Source organism: Erigeron canadensis, chromosome 6, assembly GCF_010389155.1.
Source record: "Erigeron canadensis isolate Cc75 chromosome 6, C_canadensis_v1, whole genome shotgun sequence".
Lineage (NCBI taxonomy): Eukaryota > Viridiplantae > Streptophyta > Magnoliopsida > Asterales > Asteraceae > Erigeron > Erigeron canadensis.
Window position 1 is genome coordinate 32055580 of NC_057766.1, and position 21045 is coordinate 32076624.

General features: G+C 35.5%; 2 protein-coding genes across 2 annotated transcripts; one reads left to right on the forward strand and one right to left on the reverse strand.

Moving 5' to 3' along the window:
- Nucleotides 1-5011: 5011 nt before the first annotated feature.
- Nucleotides 5012-11167, forward strand: LOC122606295 (nuclear matrix constituent protein 1). Its single transcript, XM_043779253.1, has 8 exons — nucleotides 5012-5495; nucleotides 6812-7021; nucleotides 7113-7366; nucleotides 7441-7711; nucleotides 7790-7873; nucleotides 7953-9928; nucleotides 10393-10561; nucleotides 10655-11167. The coding sequence occupies exons 1-8, from the start codon at nucleotides 5298-5300 to the stop codon at nucleotides 10889-10891; spliced, it is 3399 nt and encodes a 1132-aa protein (XP_043635188.1). The 5' UTR covers nucleotides 5012-5297; the 3' UTR covers nucleotides 10892-11167.
- A 902-nt stretch (nucleotides 11168-12069) lies between these two features.
- Nucleotides 12070-19011, reverse strand: LOC122605815 (histone acetyltransferase HAC1-like). Its single transcript, XM_043778773.1, has 16 exons — nucleotides 18785-19011; nucleotides 18337-18436; nucleotides 17436-17622; nucleotides 17119-17331; nucleotides 15797-17028; nucleotides 15436-15720; nucleotides 15056-15334; nucleotides 14843-14971; nucleotides 14560-14760; nucleotides 14327-14469; nucleotides 13946-14240; nucleotides 13704-13843; nucleotides 13530-13608; nucleotides 13049-13435; nucleotides 12748-12965; nucleotides 12070-12456 (listed from the first exon to the last, which is right to left on the reverse strand). The coding sequence occupies exons 1-16, from the start codon at nucleotides 18913-18915 to the stop codon at nucleotides 12357-12359; spliced, it is 4119 nt and encodes a 1372-aa protein (XP_043634708.1). The 5' UTR covers nucleotides 18916-19011; the 3' UTR covers nucleotides 12070-12356.
- Nucleotides 19012-21045: the final 2034 nt, after the last annotated feature.

Sequence of the window (21045 nt, forward strand, 5' to 3'; positions counted from 1 at the left end):
AAATCTAACACTTTCCCTTAGTTTGGCATAACATCTCCTTATTCCTTTCTTGACTCTTAAAAAGTCTAGCATTTCTTTCTTGCCATATGTAGTATACGGCAGCAACCACCAAAAGTCTATTCACCACCACTCCTAAATTATTGTTATTCCTTTTCCTGGCTAAACTTCTAATCACTTCCTGTAAACACACCACTTGCTGCACTTGATAAAGCACCTAACTTAACACATTCCATATCTCTCTTATGTAACTGCATTTGAAGAAAAGATGCTCATGACTATCTTCAGTAATATTACAAAAAACACACTTCAGATCTGCATCCTGTTTCCAAATAGCCATTTTATCTTGAGTTAACAACTTTTCCTGCACTGCAAGCCAAAAAATGAAAACATGTCTAGGTATAAGCTGTTTAAACCACACCACATTTTTCCATTCCACATTTGACCATTCCTCTCTCATATCCTTCCAAGCGTGTTTAGTAGAAAATACAACTTTCTGGTTGTCCCTTGTATTCCATAATACCTTGTCCTCCATCCCATTTTGTAATTCTGGTACATCAATGTTCCTCAAAATGGGATAATCTTCAACCCATCCATCTGGCCATTTCCAATTATTATTGCAAATCATTTTGTTCACAGTGATATTTTCATCGAATCTGGCATCATAAACAGCTCTCCTATTGATGAATGCACATAAAGGTCCTTCATTGCACCATTTGTCATGCCACATAGAAGTGTTCTGCCCATCTCCTATCTCGACAAAAACATGATGTTTGACCAGATCCCTAATTTCCATCATAGTTTTCCATCCCCAACTGTTAGTCTTATCAACTTGGTAAATCCATACACTTTTATTCTTTAATTTCACTACATTAACCCATTTAGCCCATAAGGAATCCTTATTTTCAATAATTTTCCAAAACTGTTGTATGAGTAACACTTCATTGCACTTCCTAATACTCTTCAGGCCCAACCCACATTGTTCCTTTGGTTTGCAAACATTTTTCCATGCAACTCTTGCTTTACCTTTTGCAGAATCCCCAGCATTCCATAGAAACCTTTTGAACAGTTTTTCCAAATCTTTAATTATTGAATTAGGTAGCATAAACACAGATGCCCAGTATACTTGCATGGATGACAAAACTGAAGCAATCAATTGAACCCTTCCTGCATGAGAGAGACACTTATTCTTCCAACATTCAATTCTGCTATTGACTTTATCAATTAATACTTTGCAATCCTTTACCCCCAATTTTTTAGCAAGTAAAGGAACACCCAAATACCTCACTGATAACTTTCCACACTTGAAAGGCAAAATATTAAGCAACTCACTTTGTTCCTTCTCATTCAGGCTTCCAAAAAATATGGTGCTTTTACCTAAATTCGGATTTAATTATGAAATTTTACTAAAATCCTCCAAAGCCTGTTTCACAACTTTGAGAGATCTAGTATTACCTTTACACACCACTAACAAATCATCATCAAAACACATATGGGACAATTTCAGTTCCTTACAACCAAAGTGGTATCCAAACTCAGTGGATTCCTCAATTCTCTTTTTCATAATGAGACTGAAGACTTCCATAACCTAAGTGAACAAGTAAGGTGATATAGGGTCACCTTGTCTTAGGCCTTTTTCCCCTTTGAAATAACCATGCACCTCCCCATTTAAGCAGATAGAGAACTTAGAGGAAGAAACACATACCATGATCCATTTAATCATATCTTTATGGAATCCAAATTTAACCAGAACATCCTCCAAGAAACTCCAGCTTACTGTATCATATGCTTTATGTATATCTATCGGCATAACACATCTTTTGGGCCCATTTTTCCTGTTATAGCCCCTGAGTAACTCTTGAGCAATAAGAATATTATCTTGTATGTGCCTGCCAGGAATAAAAGCACTTTGATTCACACTAACAATCTTTTTGAGCCTTTCCTGGATTCTGTTTGTGAGAACTTTGCTTATACACTTGTATATAACATTGCAGCATGCAATAGGTCTGAAATCAGAGACGTTATTAGGTGTGTTCACTTTAGGGATGAGTGCAATCAAAGTGGCATTAACTTCACCCAACAGTTTACCAGTTGAAAAGAATTCCTTGATTGCCAAACACACTCTACTGCCCACTATATCCCAAGCCTTCTTAAAAAAACCAGAAGAATACCCATCAGGCCTAGAAGCTTTGTTGCTATCTATCTCAAAAATGGCCTATTTTATTTCAGATTCATCAATTGGCCTTATCATATTTGCAGCTTCTTCACTAGATAGAGCCTTATCAAAATACCTTTCATCACAGGCAAAACTGTATCAGTTCTTCCCCAAAAATGCTCAAAATGCTTTACAAATTGAGCAGCAACATCCTTTCCTTCATATTTTATCCTATCTTCATCACATATAACTTCCACTCTGCTCTTACTCCTCTTGGATTTTTATATCCCATGAAAATAGGCAGTATTTTTATCCCCTTCTAGAAGCTACTAAACTTTGGCTTTTGTTGTAGAAGTTTTATTTCATCATTTGCAGCTTCCAAAAACTCTTCAATATTATAGCAGCTTCCCCTCTATATTCCTTATTATGTGGTTCCTTGTCAACTAATTGTTGAATATTAACCAATTTCTCTCTCAAAATATTCAAAGAATAAAAAACATTACCTTTGCTCCAACTCAATTTATTTAGAGGCTTTTTCAGTTTCTTTAAATTCTTAACAAGTTTAAACATATGAAAACCTTGGATGTTGTCATCCCACTTTGTCTTAATATATAACATCCTTAAACTTTTCTCTGTCAGCCACAAAATTAGAGAATCTAAAAGATTTTACTTTTCTAACCTGACCATTCTTGATTGAAAGCTCAGCGGGGTTGTAATCTGACACACTATAAGGCAAGAAAACACCATGAGCTTGAAAACTTTTTAGAAACCCTTCATTGATCATGATTCTGTCCAATTTCTTGAGGACATAACACTTATTGTTTTTCAATGATTTAGTCCAGGTGTAATTAGACCTTGAACTACAAATATCCTCAATTTCCAACTCATTGACAGCATCTTGAAAATTTTGCATGTCGATAGTATTACTAGATCCCCTACTAAAGTGTTCATTAGCATTTAATGTAACATTAAAATCACCCAATAGCACCCAAGGCTTATTATCAACAAACTGTTTCTGTTTGCCTAACTCCCTCCAAAGCAATCTCCTTTCACTGCCATTATTACTGGCATATATAAAGCTGCAATAAAATTTGATCTTACTAGAAATTACCTCTATGCAACAAAGAATTGACTGTTTAGTAGAGTCAATCACCATCAGGTCAATGTCACTAGAATTCCATCCTACCAAGATTCTGCAACAAGATGGTGCAACTTGGACATTTGATGTCCATTCCCAATTACCAAAAATCTTGTTTCCAACTTTTTGGATTGTGTTTAACTTTAAATGGGTTTCAAAGAATGCACACACCTGAAGATTTTCATTCCTAATAAATTTAACAGCTTCATTTTGCTTAATAGAGGTATTCATCCCTCTAATATTCCAAATAGCCAATTTTAAATCCATTAATACCAGGCAAACTGATGCCCAGTTTAAGAGTTGAGCATCACTTCCTTGAATCTCATCTGCTACTAAACATCCAGTAGCATCATTCATATCCTCTATAATATCTTCTTCCATTCGATTTTCCTCCCTATTCTTCCTCTGCAGCCACATACTATCAAAATACTGTATCATTTCCTTAGACCAGCCTCTTATTTCCTCTATTGATGGTTTACTTCCCTTTAAAAGAAAGGCATCCACAATCAATTTGTTATCATAGGGCAATTCACCATTAACTTCCTCTCCCCCCCTTCATCAGCCAGTACACCAAACCTATTTCTAGGTGTGCTAGTCTTGCTATTAGGCTCTTCATTAAATTTGTTTTGGTTACTTTTTTGCTTCTGCCTATATTCCACATTAGCTTTCCCTCTATTTCCTCCATTCCTACCATTTTGCTCACCATTCTTCCTATGAAACCTTTTCCTAACATTAACTTGAACAAAATCATCCTTCTTTGTTTCTTCTGAACCCTGATTCACATCGACATCCCCATCTTTAGCTTCCATTCTTTCATCTACTACATTCTGTTTTTAACACTTAATATCACAGTGACCAAAGACTTGACAGTGGCTGTATTTTATTGGCTTCCAAGAATATTCCACATTCACATTTTGGTTCTTGTAGTATCCTGAAACTCATCCTTATAAACAGTTTCAATTTGATCTTTTAATTCTTTGCCTGCTTCAATTTCAATTAATACTCTTGCAAAACCAATCCTACCATTTCCTTGATGACACATATTGGCAGTCATGCTATCCATCATAATTGGTTTGCCTAATCTACTAGTCAGAGTACTAATTCCCCTTAGACTCCAAGCTTCTAGAGGCAGATTTACGAGCTTAATCCACATAGATATCTTATTAGGTTCTGTCTTTTCTACATTCACCTTTGAATTCCATTCTTACACAAAATATGTTTGTAATTAGTTTGTCATCTATCTCTCAAAAAACATTATTCTTATTCAATTTGAGAGTCATCAAAATCCTTTTATTATTACGAGCATAGTGCCCGCGCGTTGCAGCGGCTAGAAAGTGAGAAAGGCAGGTGGTGGTGGATATCGCGGGAGGCAGTGGAGAAGGGGGGCGGCAACGGAGGGTGATAGAAGCTAGGTCGATAAGAGTGTGTAATGATTAGAGGGAATTGGAGAAAGGGAAATATATAAGGGTTTTATGTTTTATGAAGGGGTATTTTGGGAAAAAATTTTTTGCTTAATTTCTTAATCTCAATCCTCTTTATAAAAGATTATAGATTATTATTGTTGTACAAAACCAAGGGTAATAAGGTAAATTGAAATATCAGAACGGCTGTCACAGCAAATAAAAATAAAAGATACAACGTGTGAGTGACAAAGCCCACAAGCCGGTGGCTTTCTTTTCTCTTTTCTTTCTTTCGCATAATAATCACATTCTCTTTCTCTTTTTATTTCTTTAGAGAGAGAAAAAAAACCCAAAATTATTTTAATAAAGAAAAGTTAGTTTAGGGACGTTACCGGATTCCAACTGGTTTTATTCACCGGGATTTGGGATTATTTTCACGTCCGTTTATTTCCCTTCTTTCTTCCATCAATATCAATTCACTTGGATTACTCTTGGGATTACAAAAAATTTTAATTTCCTTTTTTGGGTCTCTTTAAAAGAAAATAAAGTTTCAATTTTTTTTACAGTATTTATGACTCTAGATTTTTATTGATCCACTAGAATTTTTATGATGAGTACAACTCCTCAAAATAAACTATTTTCGAGTTGGTTTTCTCCCACCCGAAACGGGTCGGGTTCTGGGAATTCGGACCCTAAAGAAAAGGGTTTTGCAATTGGGGATAAAACACCAAAAGGGTTAGTTTCAAAAGTTGGAATTATGGATCAAGATGCTCTAGTTGATAAAATTACTATGCTTGAAAAAGAGGTTAGTTATTTAGTTCTTTTTTCTTGCGATTTTTTTACTGTAGTTTTTTTTGATTATTAGGTTTTCTTGATTATGGTATTTGTGATGCTAATTGTTTGTAAATTTGTTAAAGATGAAAACTTTTTGGTATTTTGTGAAGTGGGTCTTGATTAAAATTTGAAATTATTGTAGTTATGATTTGATTTTTAGTTAGTTGGGTTTCTGGAATCTGTTACTATTTAGTTAGGCGACCTTGCAGTAAAATATTGTACAAAAAAAACCATAGCCCATTAGCAAAATCCTTAACTTATAGATTGGGTGTAACCGTTAATTGGTAGGTAAATTAGTACGGAGTACTTTACTATGTTAGGCCCCCTGTCACACACACACACACACAACGATGCGATCCTTTTGTTACTTAATAAAAGTGAGTGTATGTAAAGATTTGAAATTGATCTATCAATTATATGCTGCTATAATATTCGCTGTTGCAGTGTTAACATAAGTTTGTTATCTTGGATGGCTTTTGAGGTTTGGTAAATCCGTACCATATGGTTATAATCGTACATCATCAGTTCGATAATAGGTAGCGAGTATTGTGCTATCGATGGGTTGTTTTATGACATTTACTTGATTATATGATGTTGGTTAAACAACAATATAGTTACAAGTTTTCGATAAACTGGACTCAAACTGATTTGAGAATGAGTAAGTTCATGGAAAGTGATCAAATTTCACGTGAACACGAAATGCAAATGGGACAAAGAGCACTGGACCTAGCTTTCAGATCTACTGGATCTTCTTTCTCTTTCAAAGTACATATAAGTGATTTGGACAGTTTTATGGAATTACAAAAATTACAAATATTGGTTGCCCAATTTGTCTATAAAAGTCATGCAACTTTTTCTTGGTGGAATTACATAAAATGGTTTTGCCCAATTTGACTTAGGGTTATAGTATTGTAAACTTTGTCTATTTGCTGTTGTATCTGTTTCTTTTACAAACTCGCGTATTATGGATTTGTAAAAGAAACATAGGTTGTCGCTTTAAGTTGTGCCAATTAGGAAATCATGCAGAAAGATTTTGTCAGATCTAGCATTGTTTTAGCGAAACCGTTAATTACTCTTATTCAACTTCCGTTTATTGCGTATTTCTAAGTAGTAGTAATTGTCACTTGATTAAGTTTGTGGTACATAAAAGGACCTATCACAAGCACCACATCCCCCCTTTGTTAAATTCAATGTGCAACCTTTATATCAGTGTTATGTTTTCTACTGTTCTTGTACATATGGTGACTGATTGAAATTTACTTCATTTGATAATTGGTGTACATGCAGCTCTATGAATACCAATATAACATGGGCCTCCTACTCATGGAGAAAAAAGAATGGGTCTCTATGAATGAAAAATTTGAGAGAGAGTTAGCTGAGGCCAAAGAGCTCCTTCAGCGTGAGCAAACATCACATCTTATTGTGATTTCAGAGGTGGAGAAGCGAGAGGAGAAGTTGAGGAAAGCGTTGGGAGTTGAAAAGCAATGTGTCAATGAGGTATAGCATATGTGCTACACTCTATATCTTTATCTTATCTTAATCATAAAGCGTGATGTGTATTCTGATATTTTATAATTGTTCACTGCAGTTAGAAAAAGGTTTGCGTGAAATGCGCTTAGAATATGCGGAAATAAAGTTCACGGCTGATTCGAAATTGGAGGAAGCGCATGCTCTGTCTGCTAGCATTGAAGGGAGGTCATTGGAGGTAGAGGCGAAGTTACGTGCTGCTGATGCCAAGCTTGCTGAGGTCAGCAGGAAGACATCAGAAATTCAGAGAAGATCAGCTGAGATCGAGGCAAAAGAAAGTTCTCTGATGAGGGAACGCCTGTCATTCAATAACGAGTATGCTTCACATTTTGTAAAAGTTAGACTTCTACATTATTATTTTTCGCTTCATGTTCCTTGTATGTTTCCAGGAGAGATGCACATGAACGGAATCTATCTCACCAACGGGAGGACTTGAGAGAATGGGAGAGGAAGTTACAAGAGGGAGAGGAGAAGCTGGCTGAGGTGCGTAGATTGCTCAACCAAAGGGAGGAGCTGGCAAATGATAGTGATAGAGTATATAAACAGAAACAACTTGATCTTGATGAAGCACAAAAGAGAATCGACATGACTAATTTGGATTTGAAAACTAAGGAAGAAGAAATAAGCACCAGGAGTGAAAACCTAGCTTTAAAAGAGAAAGTAAGTCTCTCTTCGGCTCTTGACTGATTAATATCTTAAATGCATGTATTTCACTTTATTCGTACTGTTCATTTGCAGGATGCTGCTGCCATGAGAAAAAACTTAGAGTTAAAAGAGAAGGAATTAGTAGAGCTAGAAGAGAAGCTCAATATGCGAGAACAGGTAAACTTTTATGAATTGTTGCATATAGATGGATGTATGATATCTTTCCATAGATGTGATAAGGATCATCTCCTTGCAGGTAGAGATTCAAAAGCTTTTGGATGAACATAAAGAGCTCTTGGAAGCGAAGACTCGTGATTTTGAGTTGGAATTGGAACAAAAGAGAAAATCATTGGATGAGGAGTTTAAGATCAGGGTTATTGAGGTGGAGAAGAAGGAAGTGGAAGTTAATCACACAGAAGGAAAAGTTGCAAAACGAGAGCAGGCAGTAGAAAAGAAACTTGAGAAAATTAAGGAAAAAGAGAAAGACTTTGATCTGAAATCGAAAGCTTTGAAGGAGAAAGAGAAGTCCCTTAAAGCCGAGGAGAAGAATATAGAGAAAGACAGGGAAGAAGTTCGCAGCGAGACGGAAAGTTTGTCAAATCTCAAAGCTGAGCTTGAGAAGATACATACAGAGATTGAAGAACAACGATCTAAGGTTAAGGAGGATCTGGAAAGGCTCCAAGTAACAGAAGAAGAAAGGTGTGAGCATGTCCGTTTACAGTCTGAATTAAAGCAAGAGATAGAAAATACTAGACAAGAGAGGGAAGTGGTTCTGATGGAAAGGGAGAACCTAAAGCAGGAAAAGGAGAAGTTTGAAAAAGAATGGGAAGATCTTGATGAGAAAAGAGCCGAGATCATGAAGGAATTAGAATCTGTTGCTGCACAGAGGGAAAACCTGGAAAAAATGAATCGGCTAGAAGAAGAAAAGTTGAATAATTTGAGGTTGGAAACAGAGAGCTATGTAGAGAGAGAGTTAGAAGCCCTCAAGTTATCTAAAGAATCATTTGCTGCTAATATGGAGCATGAAAAATCTGTCTTAGCTGAAAAATATAACAGCAAGAAATCCCAACTACTTCATGACTTTGAAGTGAAGAAGCAAGAGCTCGAAACTGATTTACAGAACAAAGAGTCAGACCTTGAAAATCGCATGCGTGAACGTGAAAAATCATTTGAAGAAGAGAGAGAAAGAGAGTTGGCGAATGTCAAATACTTGAGAGGTGTTGCAAGTAGAGAAATGGAAGAGATGAAATTAGAAAGGGTACGGCTAGAGAAGGAGAAACATGATGTATCTACAAATCAGAAGCATCTAGAAGGGCAGCAGCTGGAAATGAAGAATGATATAGACAAGCTTGTTGGGATTAGCATGAAGTTAAAAGAACAACGTGAACAATTTCTTAAGGAAAGAGAGCGGTTTGTTGCGTTTGTTGAGCAACAGAAAAGCTGCAAGGAATGTGGCGAGAGAGTTTCTGAGTTTGTCTTATCTGATCTTCAAACTTTAGCAGAAATCAAGAATGCAGATAATTTTGCTTTGCCGAAGCTAGCGGATGGTTATTTGAAGGAAGCTATTCAGGATACTTCTGAGAGACTGAATGTCGGGACATCCTTGGGTGTGGCTAATTCAGGCTCTCCTGCTTCTGGTAGTAAAACCTTGACCTGGTTGCGAAAATGTACCTCAAAGGTCTTTGTATTTTCAGCAGGGAAGAAGGATGAACACGAAGCTGGTGAAACACAAGCACAAGAGAAGCTTGTGGATGTTGGAGAAATACCAGAATATATTCTGAGCTCAGAAGATGAACCAGAAGTGTCAGCAAAGGTCGCGCCAGATTCTTTTAATATCCGTAGGCGGGTGGAGCAATCAGGTGATGATCTTAGAAACAACAACAGCCAGGCAAATGAGATTGAAGAAGTTTCTCAGCAGCTTAATGGAAACAAAGGTCAAAATAAGCCATCCACGAGGCGCAAATCCAGGGCTACCAGAGCTCATTCAATGAAGGCTGCTAGTGAAAATAATGAGAGTGCTAATGGTGTTGCAGACCACTCTACTTACACAAATGAAGTGAGCCAAGGCATATCAAAAGGTGGAAGTCGCAAGCGTGCAAGTGAACAAGAGCCTGAGTACAGTGAACAATCTGGCAGTGTTACCACTGAGGGCCGCAGGAACACGAGACAAAAAGTGTCTAAAGGAGTAGAAGCTCCTCAAGTAAGACGATACAACCTACGCCGACCCAAGACGTAAGTAACTACGTTTGTACTTTCAATCTTCATTGAAGTTATTTAATAATACTCTTCTTAACTAGACATCATGTTAAACACCCTTTGGAGTGATCATAATAGAATTGGGGATTTGGTTTATGCTTTAACACATCTAAATACAAAAAGAATTTCTGGGTTTACTCTGGTTATGCTTTAACTCTCATGTCTCTGATTTTGTATTAAAAAACCAGATAAAAAAGAATTGTGTCTAATTGCTGAATTGAAAAGTATTGATTATTATGCTATAATATGGTTCCTTATCAAAATTTTATGGAATTAGTTATTATCTTAGTGTCTTTTACATGAGTTCGTACGTATGTTAGCATTTCTTCTGTGTTCCTCCTCAGAGTTTCATGGAACTAGTTACTTATTATCTTAGTGTCTTTTACATGAGTTAGTGTGTATGTTTGTGTTCTTACTCGTCTAAATTCCATTTCATTCAGTGGAGCCCCCACGGCTGGTGGCAGACCCTTGTCTAATCAAAGTAAAGAGGAGGGTGTTGGGAGAAAGAGAAGAAATCCTGGTTCAAAGGTTCAACCTGGAGCTTCGACAAGTTTAGCTAGTGAAGATCATGTCTCCAATGGAGATCACGCCAGTGACTCCCAATCCCATGTATATAAGCTTTCCTTCAAATTTTTTTTTTATATCAACAAACGTGGATTTCAGTACCCTCTCTGATTGATTATATGTTTGTGTTGCATGCAGATGAAAGGCACGGATGAAGAGAATGAGGTAGGAAACAAGCGTTCAGATGATAGGGTTATGAGTGAAGAGGTGAATGGGACGCCTAACCGTGATAGGGAATGTGACGATGGCGAGATTGGAACTCCTGCCGCGTCTGACCAGAAGGAAGAAGATGAAGATTCTGAAGATGATGAGGAGATTGAGCATCCTGGTGAAGTTTCCATAGGAAGAAAGCTATGGACTTTTATCTCAACATGATGAAGGAATAAAAGAAAGCTTTATATTTGCATGCATAGAGTCCAAACAACTCTTTCCTTTTTGGCATCAAGAGTTGTTTCTTGTGTTTCTAGTGTCTATCGATTGTTTAGCTAGTTTAGAAGATGGTATGGTATATCGTTAGATTGTTTTGCAAGGAGAGATGCTGTTAGCTACATTTCATGTAAACGTTCACACTTGCTTTTCGTTTTCTTGTGTGTTGTTTGTGATCTCTTTTAGAGTTCTTAATTTGTTATAAGACATGGATTCTTCATTTTATGATCTTGTTTGTGTGACGTGTATGTATACAAATTGGGGTGGTTACTAAAACTTTGTATAAAGATGCACCAGTCTCCTTGTATGGTCGTCGAGACTTTGCAAAAAGTCCCAGGTTCATGCATTTGTGGTGAAGCTACAATTCAGACCAAAGATGAACACCATGCGACAGATCAACATTGATGTAACATTTTTCCAAATCAGAATGCCAGGTTAGTGTCTTGGGTCAAACATGCTGAACCAACTCAAAGTAGCTTGGCTTGGCTCTGTCTTTTCAGGCTGTTTAAACATCGAACACATGTAATCCATTTGCAAACTAAAAACCCACCACCTAAGTCAAAAAGCATATGACCAACATGAAACAAAATGACTTCTGATGTTAAAAGCAGATGTTACTGTCTGTACAGCGGTTTTAGTAATAAATGACAGTTTGTAGATATAGATGTTACTGTGCTTAGAAGTTCACAAGAAAATTTAAGTTGATTTCAAATTTGAGATCAACAAAGAAAACTGAGCAAAGTTCAGAAAAAAAAGGTGAGAACTATATTATGCTGTAGGAATTCAACTTGGTAAAACTAATTTATCTAAAGCTAAGACTCGAAGAAAGAGGGGTAGGGTGGATTATAGAGTTAGGGCTAGATTAGCACGAGGAAGGGAAGAATCTTGGTCGTGGGATAGCAGTTTTTGAAGATATTTTGCATCTATGTATATTTATCAAATCACGAAGCAAATTGAATACGATGGACCAAAAATGTTCCAATCACCCAGCTGACTTACGGAAGACCAGATAAACTAAATTGCTTTAGTTTGGTCATTTACCCAGCTATTAGCAAATCATGCACATCCCGGGACTCCGACAAGCTGCTCATAATATGAATATGACTATACATTGCAGATCCACAAGATGAACAAAAATTGAGTCATAATTATCTTTAAAGAGCTTGAGAATTCATATATACAGGATACGGTTTGGGGCAAAATCATCCAGACCAAATGTCCCAACTACTCATTTTCCTAAACAAGGCAAGTTAACCTGTTTGTTATCTTGTTCTACTCTACACCCTATAATGCTCCACACATGAAAAATGGCCACCTATGTTCTTATCATATGGCTCTGCCAAAACAAATGCTCAAACCGGATCTATTTAGGTTAGGTATGCAAAAATGTCTTAATATTATTTCCTTTACATTGCTATGAAACAGGAACCTTGGGTCCCTCTGGCTGATGTTCTACTGTAGCCTGTCGATTTTCAGAGTTAGCTGCGAGTTTCTCCTTGTAGTTCTTTATATCCCTGATGAAAATAAAACATAATAAACAGACATGTTATTGACTTGAATAGTTGAATATGTGGCCCTTATAGAATTTTGAAAAAGATTTTTAAAGCCAGTATGTGACATTTTAGATGCTTCATGCTTGCAGCTTGCGTATAAAGTCCTGTAAGCAAATCTCTTCTTAACAAGGGTATATATCCATGAGTCTAAATTTTTGTGATTATGTTGGATGATTTGAAGCAAAAGCTCCGGTTATACCTATGTAACACTTTGCAAGATAAGCAGAGAATAGAAGTTTTGGCATCACTTACCTGCAGCGAGGTATTTTACAATTGGAATCTCTACATATTCGCGAGTGCTCCTTTAGTATCTTCCATACTCTTGAGCAAAACTTGCAACCGCCACGAGCTCTGATACTGCATCTAGCAGCATGGTAAAAAAGTCTTCTCATCATTACACATTCTTTGTAAGGACATGGAATCCTCTCACATTCAGAGGCATGCATTAAAACATCCATCACTGCCTTCAACTGCAGCATATTCATAAAAGCATTATTTTCTGTTGATTCTGTCGATTTGGATTAATTTAGAAAGTGTGGTACTTTATGGTTACCTCTAGAGCTTTTTGCTTCTGAAATTGTCTAATTTTGGATCCACAAACGACTTCCATTGAAGGCGAACTTAACTTGTGGGGATGACAAGCACCACGTCTTGTCTTATAGCATAACTCACATAGATAATACTTAACACAAACGTTACACTGCCAGCATCGCTCAACCACAACATCCGCATGGCAAGCAGTGCAGGTGGGTCTAATGACAGGCTTGTGGATTAAATGGTACAGGATCATCAAAGAGGAGTATTTGGCACGAGAAAGTGTATCAAACTGAAAATGAGATTTCTGACACTTGTTTAAAAAAGCATCACGGGTTTCAAAGAAAATGTTGCATAACACATCATCATCATCCTTGGTATCCAGATTCACATCGCTCACCACAACCTGTAAAAAGTAACTAATAAAAAAAGGGAAAAAACAAAATGAAAAAAGGAAGGGCTTTGTGGGCTGTAGGTTTTCTTTTTAGAGCCTAACTCACCTCAGAGAGTGGATTCTTTTCACCTGAATGGCATGTGTGAATCTTATCCCCTGAATTCTTCTTATCAACATTATAACATCTGCAATGATTATGATGTATACAGAATACCAAATGGTAGTCAGTAAAACCAACATTTATTTAAAGCAATTAAGGAAAAGCCAAGAGCACATTTACCTTGAACATAGTTGAATCTTTTTGCATTGGTTACAAAACCATCTGCTTCCGGATAGAATTACTTGATTGCAACCGGTGCAAGTATAGTGTAAATAGATAATCATGAAATTTTCCTTCACGGGTAAAATGGTTTGGCCCAGCTAATGAATGAGGGGAAAAAAAGAGAACAATTAAGATTTAATTAAACTGCAAAAAAAAACCCCTAATTATCCACTATGAGTAACAAAGCTTGAACTATATACCTTTTGCATCACTAAGACATCTTTCATTGCAATATCATGTTTGTCCTGTCCCATGGATTTCAAGATTCTCTTGTTAGGTAACTTACTCTGCAATCCACCAGCCTTTTCTTCTATTTCAAGTTTCCTGACTATATTTTCAGCAGCCCCGGACCAATAATCACCATCAAAGTAGGGTAAACGGGCTGCAGTTATCTTGGTATTAGTCTCTTCATTAGGCACAAAAAACTGATGGTAAAAATTGGTGTGGTCAACAACAACATTATCTTCCGATGCTTTCTTTAACATTGACTTGTACCTACACATGGAACATGAAATTGAGTATATTTGTACGGGTTTATTACTAAAAATTAAACAAACTCAAAGTTTTAAAGGGGTATATACCACTGGCGTAGCTTATCCTGTTTCGGTGTTCTCTGACTCTCTGGATGGCAGTAAAAGATGTAATCTTCTCCTTTTATAAGAGGACATGCCCATATGTAACATGTTGCGAAACCTCGTTGTTTGCAATACTCAAGGTATCCAATCTGATGATCATAAATGCACTTGATTAACATATCAAACTAAAAAGATAAAGATGAAACATTTTTTATAGAAAAATTAAAAAAGTGAAATACCAATATTTCATGATAAACAAACGTCCGAAGAGATTCACCAGCGACACTTTTTCTCTCAGGTCTAAAGTACTTTACAGAATCAAGATACGAGATATACACACAACGTTGATTTGGGCCGGCACATTCTGATCCAAACTCTTGAACACACATTCCAAAAAGGCACACATCTACCCCTTCTATTTTCTGGAACAAAAAAATTAACTGGTGGCCAAAATAATGTTAGATACCCTTTCATTTAAGAACGTAATTGCTGATGTGAATAAGCACAACATTTCATCTTTACCTTTGATCTGTATGTAAATCCCGATGGATAATCTTCTCCATGAAGAATATCAATAAACTTCTGCCTTACTTCCAACTGTTTCTCAAAAGATACCACCACTCTCACAACAAGATCTTCAGCTCCTGGTACCTATGGATACAATTTTTCCAAGTTCAATAAATTTGAAGAAATTTATAAATGTAATATCAGGGAGGCACATTTGAGTAATTTTACCTCTTCCGGTTGAATTCCAGAAATCTTTGCCAATTCTTCTCGCTCTTGATTGAGACGTGTAGACAGTCTTTGCTCTATATGATCACTGAGATTAGTTCTTGGCAAATCTTTTGCGCTAGAAGCAGCGGTTTGTGGTAAGGGAACACGTGTTCCACTCTCTATTTCTTCTAAGTAACATTTTGGACATATATATTCAGCTTTCCCTTCAACATCTTTTTCATCATTGTAAAGACCACATACCCTATGTTGCCAGCATTGACATTTATCACAAAGAACCCACTGCAAGAATCAACAGCATAACGGGTTGTTCAGTCATGGACAAAATTCAAATAAAATAACAACTGAAGAGTTGACATAGAACAAAACAAAGGTCAACTTACCGAGTCCTCCTTTTCCTCATCATTCTTTGCCTTTTGCAGGTTTGATTTGGGGAAGGAAAACCCTCTCACCATAATATTAGCTCCATGAGTTCCCCTGTAGCATGACATACAAAAACAATACCGTATACCAATTTCATTGGCAGACCGATAATAGCCAACGTTTCTCTTGATACGTAATTCACAAGATGAGCAATATATGGGTACAGGGGCAAACACTAGCTTATCCATGGAGCACAATTGGCATGTGTTTTGACCAATCGAAGGTTCTCTTTTTCCTGATATATCCTGCAATACCATCTATGACATTAGATCCCATAGACTTGATACAAAAAACTTGCTAAAACATAACAGAGCTATAGACCTTCTGGGAGGTAAAACTCAGCAAATGTGATTTGATCTGATCTGCAGTAAAAAAATCGGCCAAAGACACACTCTGTATCTTGTGGATCTTCTCTGGCTCCAACTCCAAGCCATCAGCCGAAGATGTAATCTTTATCTTGGTCTTCCCCGATTCTAAACCCGAATCACAATAAACTAAAGACATAACTGGTGTCATGGATTTCTTTAAATTCAAACCCAACTCATTACCATCTGGTGCTGAATTTAAACCATCCTTCACTTCTACTATGGCCTGTCCAGATTTTTCTTTTTCATCATTGGGTCTGGAATTTATACCAGACTCATTAGCATCTGGTGCTGAATTTGGACCATACATTGTTTCTGGTATGGTTTGGTCAGATCTCTCTTTTTCATCACTGGTTTTTTCTTTAAATGAACGATGACCAGAACATACCTCTGGGTAAGTCTTCATAATATCATTTGTTATCTCATCCCTCGGATTTACACTTGTTAAATCCTGTTCACCATGTGCATTGTTTGGGTCGTGTTGATCAAGTGAAGCAACATATTCTTGTAAAAAACCATTTCCAACTGTCAAACTCTCCAGCTTTGGATACTTAGTAGGCAATGGATCTAAAAGAGTCTGGGTTCTACCGGAATCCCCACTAAGGGTGAGCTCTGATTGATCTTTTTTTCTTTTTCTAGATTCCAAGTGAGAATTACCAGCACCACATATATGTCTTGCAGGCCCACAGATATTGCACTTTAAATCGCTACACTTATCGAAATGTGATGACAATTCAACATACAAGTGACACTTGCATATGTTGTTGGGCTTACATTCTTCTGCATGCATATAATCCTGAAAAGAAACTTCTCTTCTCAAGTCAGCCGGCATATCCTTGTACATCACATATGAGTTAAGGACACGAAGACTAAATATATCACTGGAATTCCCCCATGAAACATATTGTGAAGCGTGAGGAGAGTTCTCAGAATCTTTACTAGATTTCTCATCATTAACAAACAACATATCTGATCGAGTTTCAAATCGATCATGAAACTGCACTGAAGGTTGTTGGGACACACACATCTGAATCTGATGTGATATCTGGGTATTACATTTGCTCTGTAGACTATCATGCTGTTGCATATTGCAGGACTCTGGATACGAAGATTGCACATCATCCACCATTAGTAATGGAACATCCATGTTGTATGTGCTTTTCTTTCCAGTAAAGCTTCCGTATTGACCTATTCATTACAATTATCAAAATAAAAGTCATGACAGATACAGGAAAAAAAGAAGTTCTCTGCAAATTATCATATAAAAAGAAGTCATACTATTAGTAAAAGGTTGCTGTTGTAAGGAAAATCTTGGTCTACTATCAAAAGCTTCGGAATCAGATATCACATCCCCATAAGAACATGCAGTGATGGATGACACTTGTTCAGGTGAAGTAATAAGATCTAGATCAGTCTGCTTTATTCCCAGTGAAGATACCGTGTTTAACCCACCACAAGAAACATTCTGGCTGTAGTCGTTATACACAGAGCCTGCAAATGTTCATCATACATATAAAATTAAACACAGATTAAGGCATTTACACTGATATGAGTATTTTTAAGTCAAATGGGAATGCAAGAGCTGAAGAACACACCTTCATACAACACAGGGTTATAAATGTTCACAGAAGCAGGATTGTAACAACTGTATCCTAAGTTCATGTAACTTTCAGAGTCACGAAAATCAGGTGAAACCAACAAGTCCGGCAAAGACGAATGTGAGGATGCTATCTGATAAAGATTAGCATCCCGTACATCCTGCTGAATTAAGTTCTGCAATCCCTGCACAAACAACTTCTGGAAATCAGACTCATATTACAGTTACAGAAAGTACAACGAAGTGACGAACCAGCCAAGAAACACATCATTTTAATCTAAAATTTCAGAATTTTCCACATGCCCAAAGATTTCCCTGTCCTAAGTACAAATTACTAATTGAACACATTTGAAACTGAAATTTCAACATGCTACATGATTATAATTTATAAAACTAAAAAAACAAGTCAAGAAGCCCTGTACACGTAAATCCACAAGTCCTTTTCCTTCTTTATTTATGATCTCAATACATGGAAAAGGCACAAAATTCCTGATAATGATTCTTCACATCAGTATCTATAACGATCGGTATGAATAGATCTAGCATAAAACTTATACCATATAAACTAATTTTGAGATTTCTTTCTCCAAACGCACCAGAACCTAAAATCTTGTTCCGATCCGATCGTTATGGCAAGTATAACTTAACCCACCCGATCATCCACACTACACATTACAGCACACAATTCTACTTAACCAAAAGGACCACATTTCATTTTAGAGTATCACAAATCAAAAAATCGCAACGGAACATCAGAACCCTAAATCGTGTTCCGATGCAAATAACAATGTAGCCCAAACCATATAACACAAACTAATTAAGTCAAACTGCCATCCAATCATTAACAAATCCACATTACAATACTAATTATACTGACAAAAAGCAAGAAGCAAGCTCACCTTTGGTGTATCGATAATCGTCGGAAATTGACTATTCAAATGACTAATAAGGTTGGATGCCCAATTCTCCCCTTCACTTATCTCCATATACTCCTTGGCACTACACATTAATTACACATATTAAATGCACATTATATATATAACACACACACACACATGTCAAACTTGTAGACATATAATGCATCAAATTTGTTTATTTTTTTAACAGCGAGTTTATAGTTAGCGGTTAGCATATCCAAATTGATAATTTTTAGTCTTCTGACACTATTCTTACTTATATAGAGTATTTTATAAAGTATAAACATTTTAAAACCCTTTAGCTAAAATATACATATACAAATAAAATAAATTCCTCATTAAACACTACAAAGTACAAACAGATATATAAAAAATATATATAAAAATCAAAACTTGATACGAACCCAGAAACAAGAATAATAAAACTTACATGTTACCAATATACTTATTAACATTATTATTAATACAAAAACTTTGTTCGTTGTCAAAATTTCGCGCGAAAATTGGGCCAAAATCAATATTATTTGTGTTATGAAATTGATGGGTTAATTCGTCAACCATCCTTTCATAATTTCGAAATTAATGAAAAGGGAATGCAGGAATTTATATAAAGATTTGTAATTTGTTGGAATTGAATCGAATTGAATAATGGGGTGTGTATTGAAACCCTAATTTTGGGATGTATGGAATAAAAGAGGGAAAAGTTTTATTTGTATTTTTGTTTATATATAAATGTAAATAAATACGAGTATTTGTTTATTTTGATTAATGGTAAGATTATGATTGAGATTTGTAATATGTGAGGATTTTGTGGGTCATATATGTTTGAAGAAGTGAGTACTTATATAATGATAAAAAAAACTAGGTTTTTTCTTTTTGTGTGTGGTATGAGAGATCTTTGTTGACGGTGATCATAGTTCAATTTATTCATTAATCAAGTGATAATGGCGCCAAAGTTTGATGGGTTAATGTTGGGATTAAATGTAAACATGTAGTTAGTAGTTGATTAGTTAGGGGATTAATGAAGTTTATTAAAGTGGTAGTTGTTTGAGTTGTTGTCTTTATGTAGGCAATAATAATATGAGTAATGATTAATCCTCCTAACTTATTAGCTTAAAATTTTTTTTAAATAATAGGATTGTGACATGTGAAAAATCAGGAGATGAGATTAGGAAAGAGAATTAGTGGTATTCACCTGTCACCTTCTAAAGCTATTAGGAGGATTTTTAAGTTAATTTGTTAGAAGGATAAATCATTTTCCTAATAATATAGATGACATTCTATTTCATATTAGATTATTAAGAATTTTTTTTATATATTTAAGAAAGTTATACTTTAATCTTCATATAGTATATTACATAATATTTGGAATTTCCTTTTATTCATATTGGATTACTTACTAGCCATGTAGTAAACTTTTTATAATTGTCATATATTGTTAAAACAAAATAATTTATTAAAAAAATAACCTTCATAATATAAAATGTGATTTTTGAAAAATTTTTTTATCAATAATTATTTCAATTATATATTGGTTTTATTAACTTCGTGTATATTTCGATATATATATATATATAGCACAATGGCACAGGAAGCCCTTCAATAAATGCTTGTTTTTATGAGACCCAAGTTTGAAACCGAATGAGGCAAATATTTTACTTCTATTAATTGTTATGTATTCGGACAGATTAATAAAGAGTTTTCCTCCTATAAAATATTGGGTGAGAAAACTCTTTAGCATGAAGACAACATAGCGTGAACCTCTTGTTATATTTGATCCGCACTTGTCAAAAGAAAAGAAGATAAATGATGTGAAAGAAGGAAAAAGAGGATGTTTATAGATAAATTTATTTGTTACGAGTATTTTTCAATTGATAAAATTCAATATGATTGTTCATGGCTCATTATGATATAGTAGATTTTTTCAATTTTTATGAATACGAACTTATTAGTAACACATTTATGTTCAATCACACATTCACACTATGAAAATTGCATTTATAGTTGATTTTAAAGATATGTGGCGTGCACAAAATCTTTCATATAGCAATCTTGATAATTCAAACATATACTAAAACAAATTAGTTTAACTTTCCTTTTCTAAGAAAGAAGTACTTTTTGCCAAAGTGGTTTCACTTTGTTTTGAAAAGGAAATCTTTGTCTACATTATATTGCATTTGTTTATCTATCAGGAAACACAAGTGTGTTTTTGTTTGCTTTTTTCCTTTTATATTACAAAGTTATGGTTTCTACTTGAAAAGAAAATAACCAAGTGCTTGACAAAATTTCTTTCCTTTCATATATTAATAAAATAAAAGATTCTTAAAAGTCATACTATTTGTCCAATTTTCACTTTTAATATATAAACAAACATACCAAATAAGAAAGGTTTTATCACCAAACAATAGTTTAAGATTGTCAAACGTCATACAATTAGTTTCATAACTTTTTGTATTATCTATGAAAATCAGATTGTACGATAAGAACATTACATGTATAACATGAATTGAGCACATTGGTCACCCACTGATTGTACGATAAGAACATTACATGTATAACATGAATTGTAATAATAGGTGGCTTTGAGAGAGGAACAATTGTCTAGTATGTTAGTAGTCGTGAATTTTTATCGTTTGTCAAGTACTAATACCGAAAGGGGTGATGGGGACTCCTGTTCGAGGCCAAATGCGC

What these genes read in the sequence shown, in the direction of transcription:
- LOC122606295 (XM_043779253.1), top strand. Translation starts at nt 5,298, where the DNA reads ATGATGAGTACAACTCCTCAAAATAAACTATTTTCGAGTTGGTTTTCT. An exon ending in TTACTATGCTTGAAAAAGAG is followed by an intron (nt 5,496 to 6,811) that starts GTTAGTTATTTA and finishes GTGTACATGCAG; the next exon opens with CTCTATGAATACCAATATAA. An exon ending in AAAAGCAATGTGTCAATGAG is followed by an intron (nt 7,022 to 7,112) that starts GTATAGCATATG and finishes TGTTCACTGCAG; the next exon opens with TTAGAAAAAGGTTTGCGTGA.
- LOC122605815 (XM_043778773.1), bottom strand. Translation starts at nt 18,915, where the DNA reads ATGGTTGACGAATTAACCCATCAATTTCATAACACAAATAATATTGAT. An exon ending in CGATTATCGATACACCAAAG is followed by an intron (nt 17,623 to 18,336) that starts GTGAGCTTGCTT and finishes TTGTTTGTGCAG; the next exon opens with GGATTGCAGAACTTAATTCA. An exon ending in GATTTACATACAGATCAAAG is followed by an intron (nt 14,761 to 14,842) that starts GTAAAGATGAAA and finishes TTTGGCCACCAG; the next exon opens with TTAATTTTTTTGTTCCAGAA.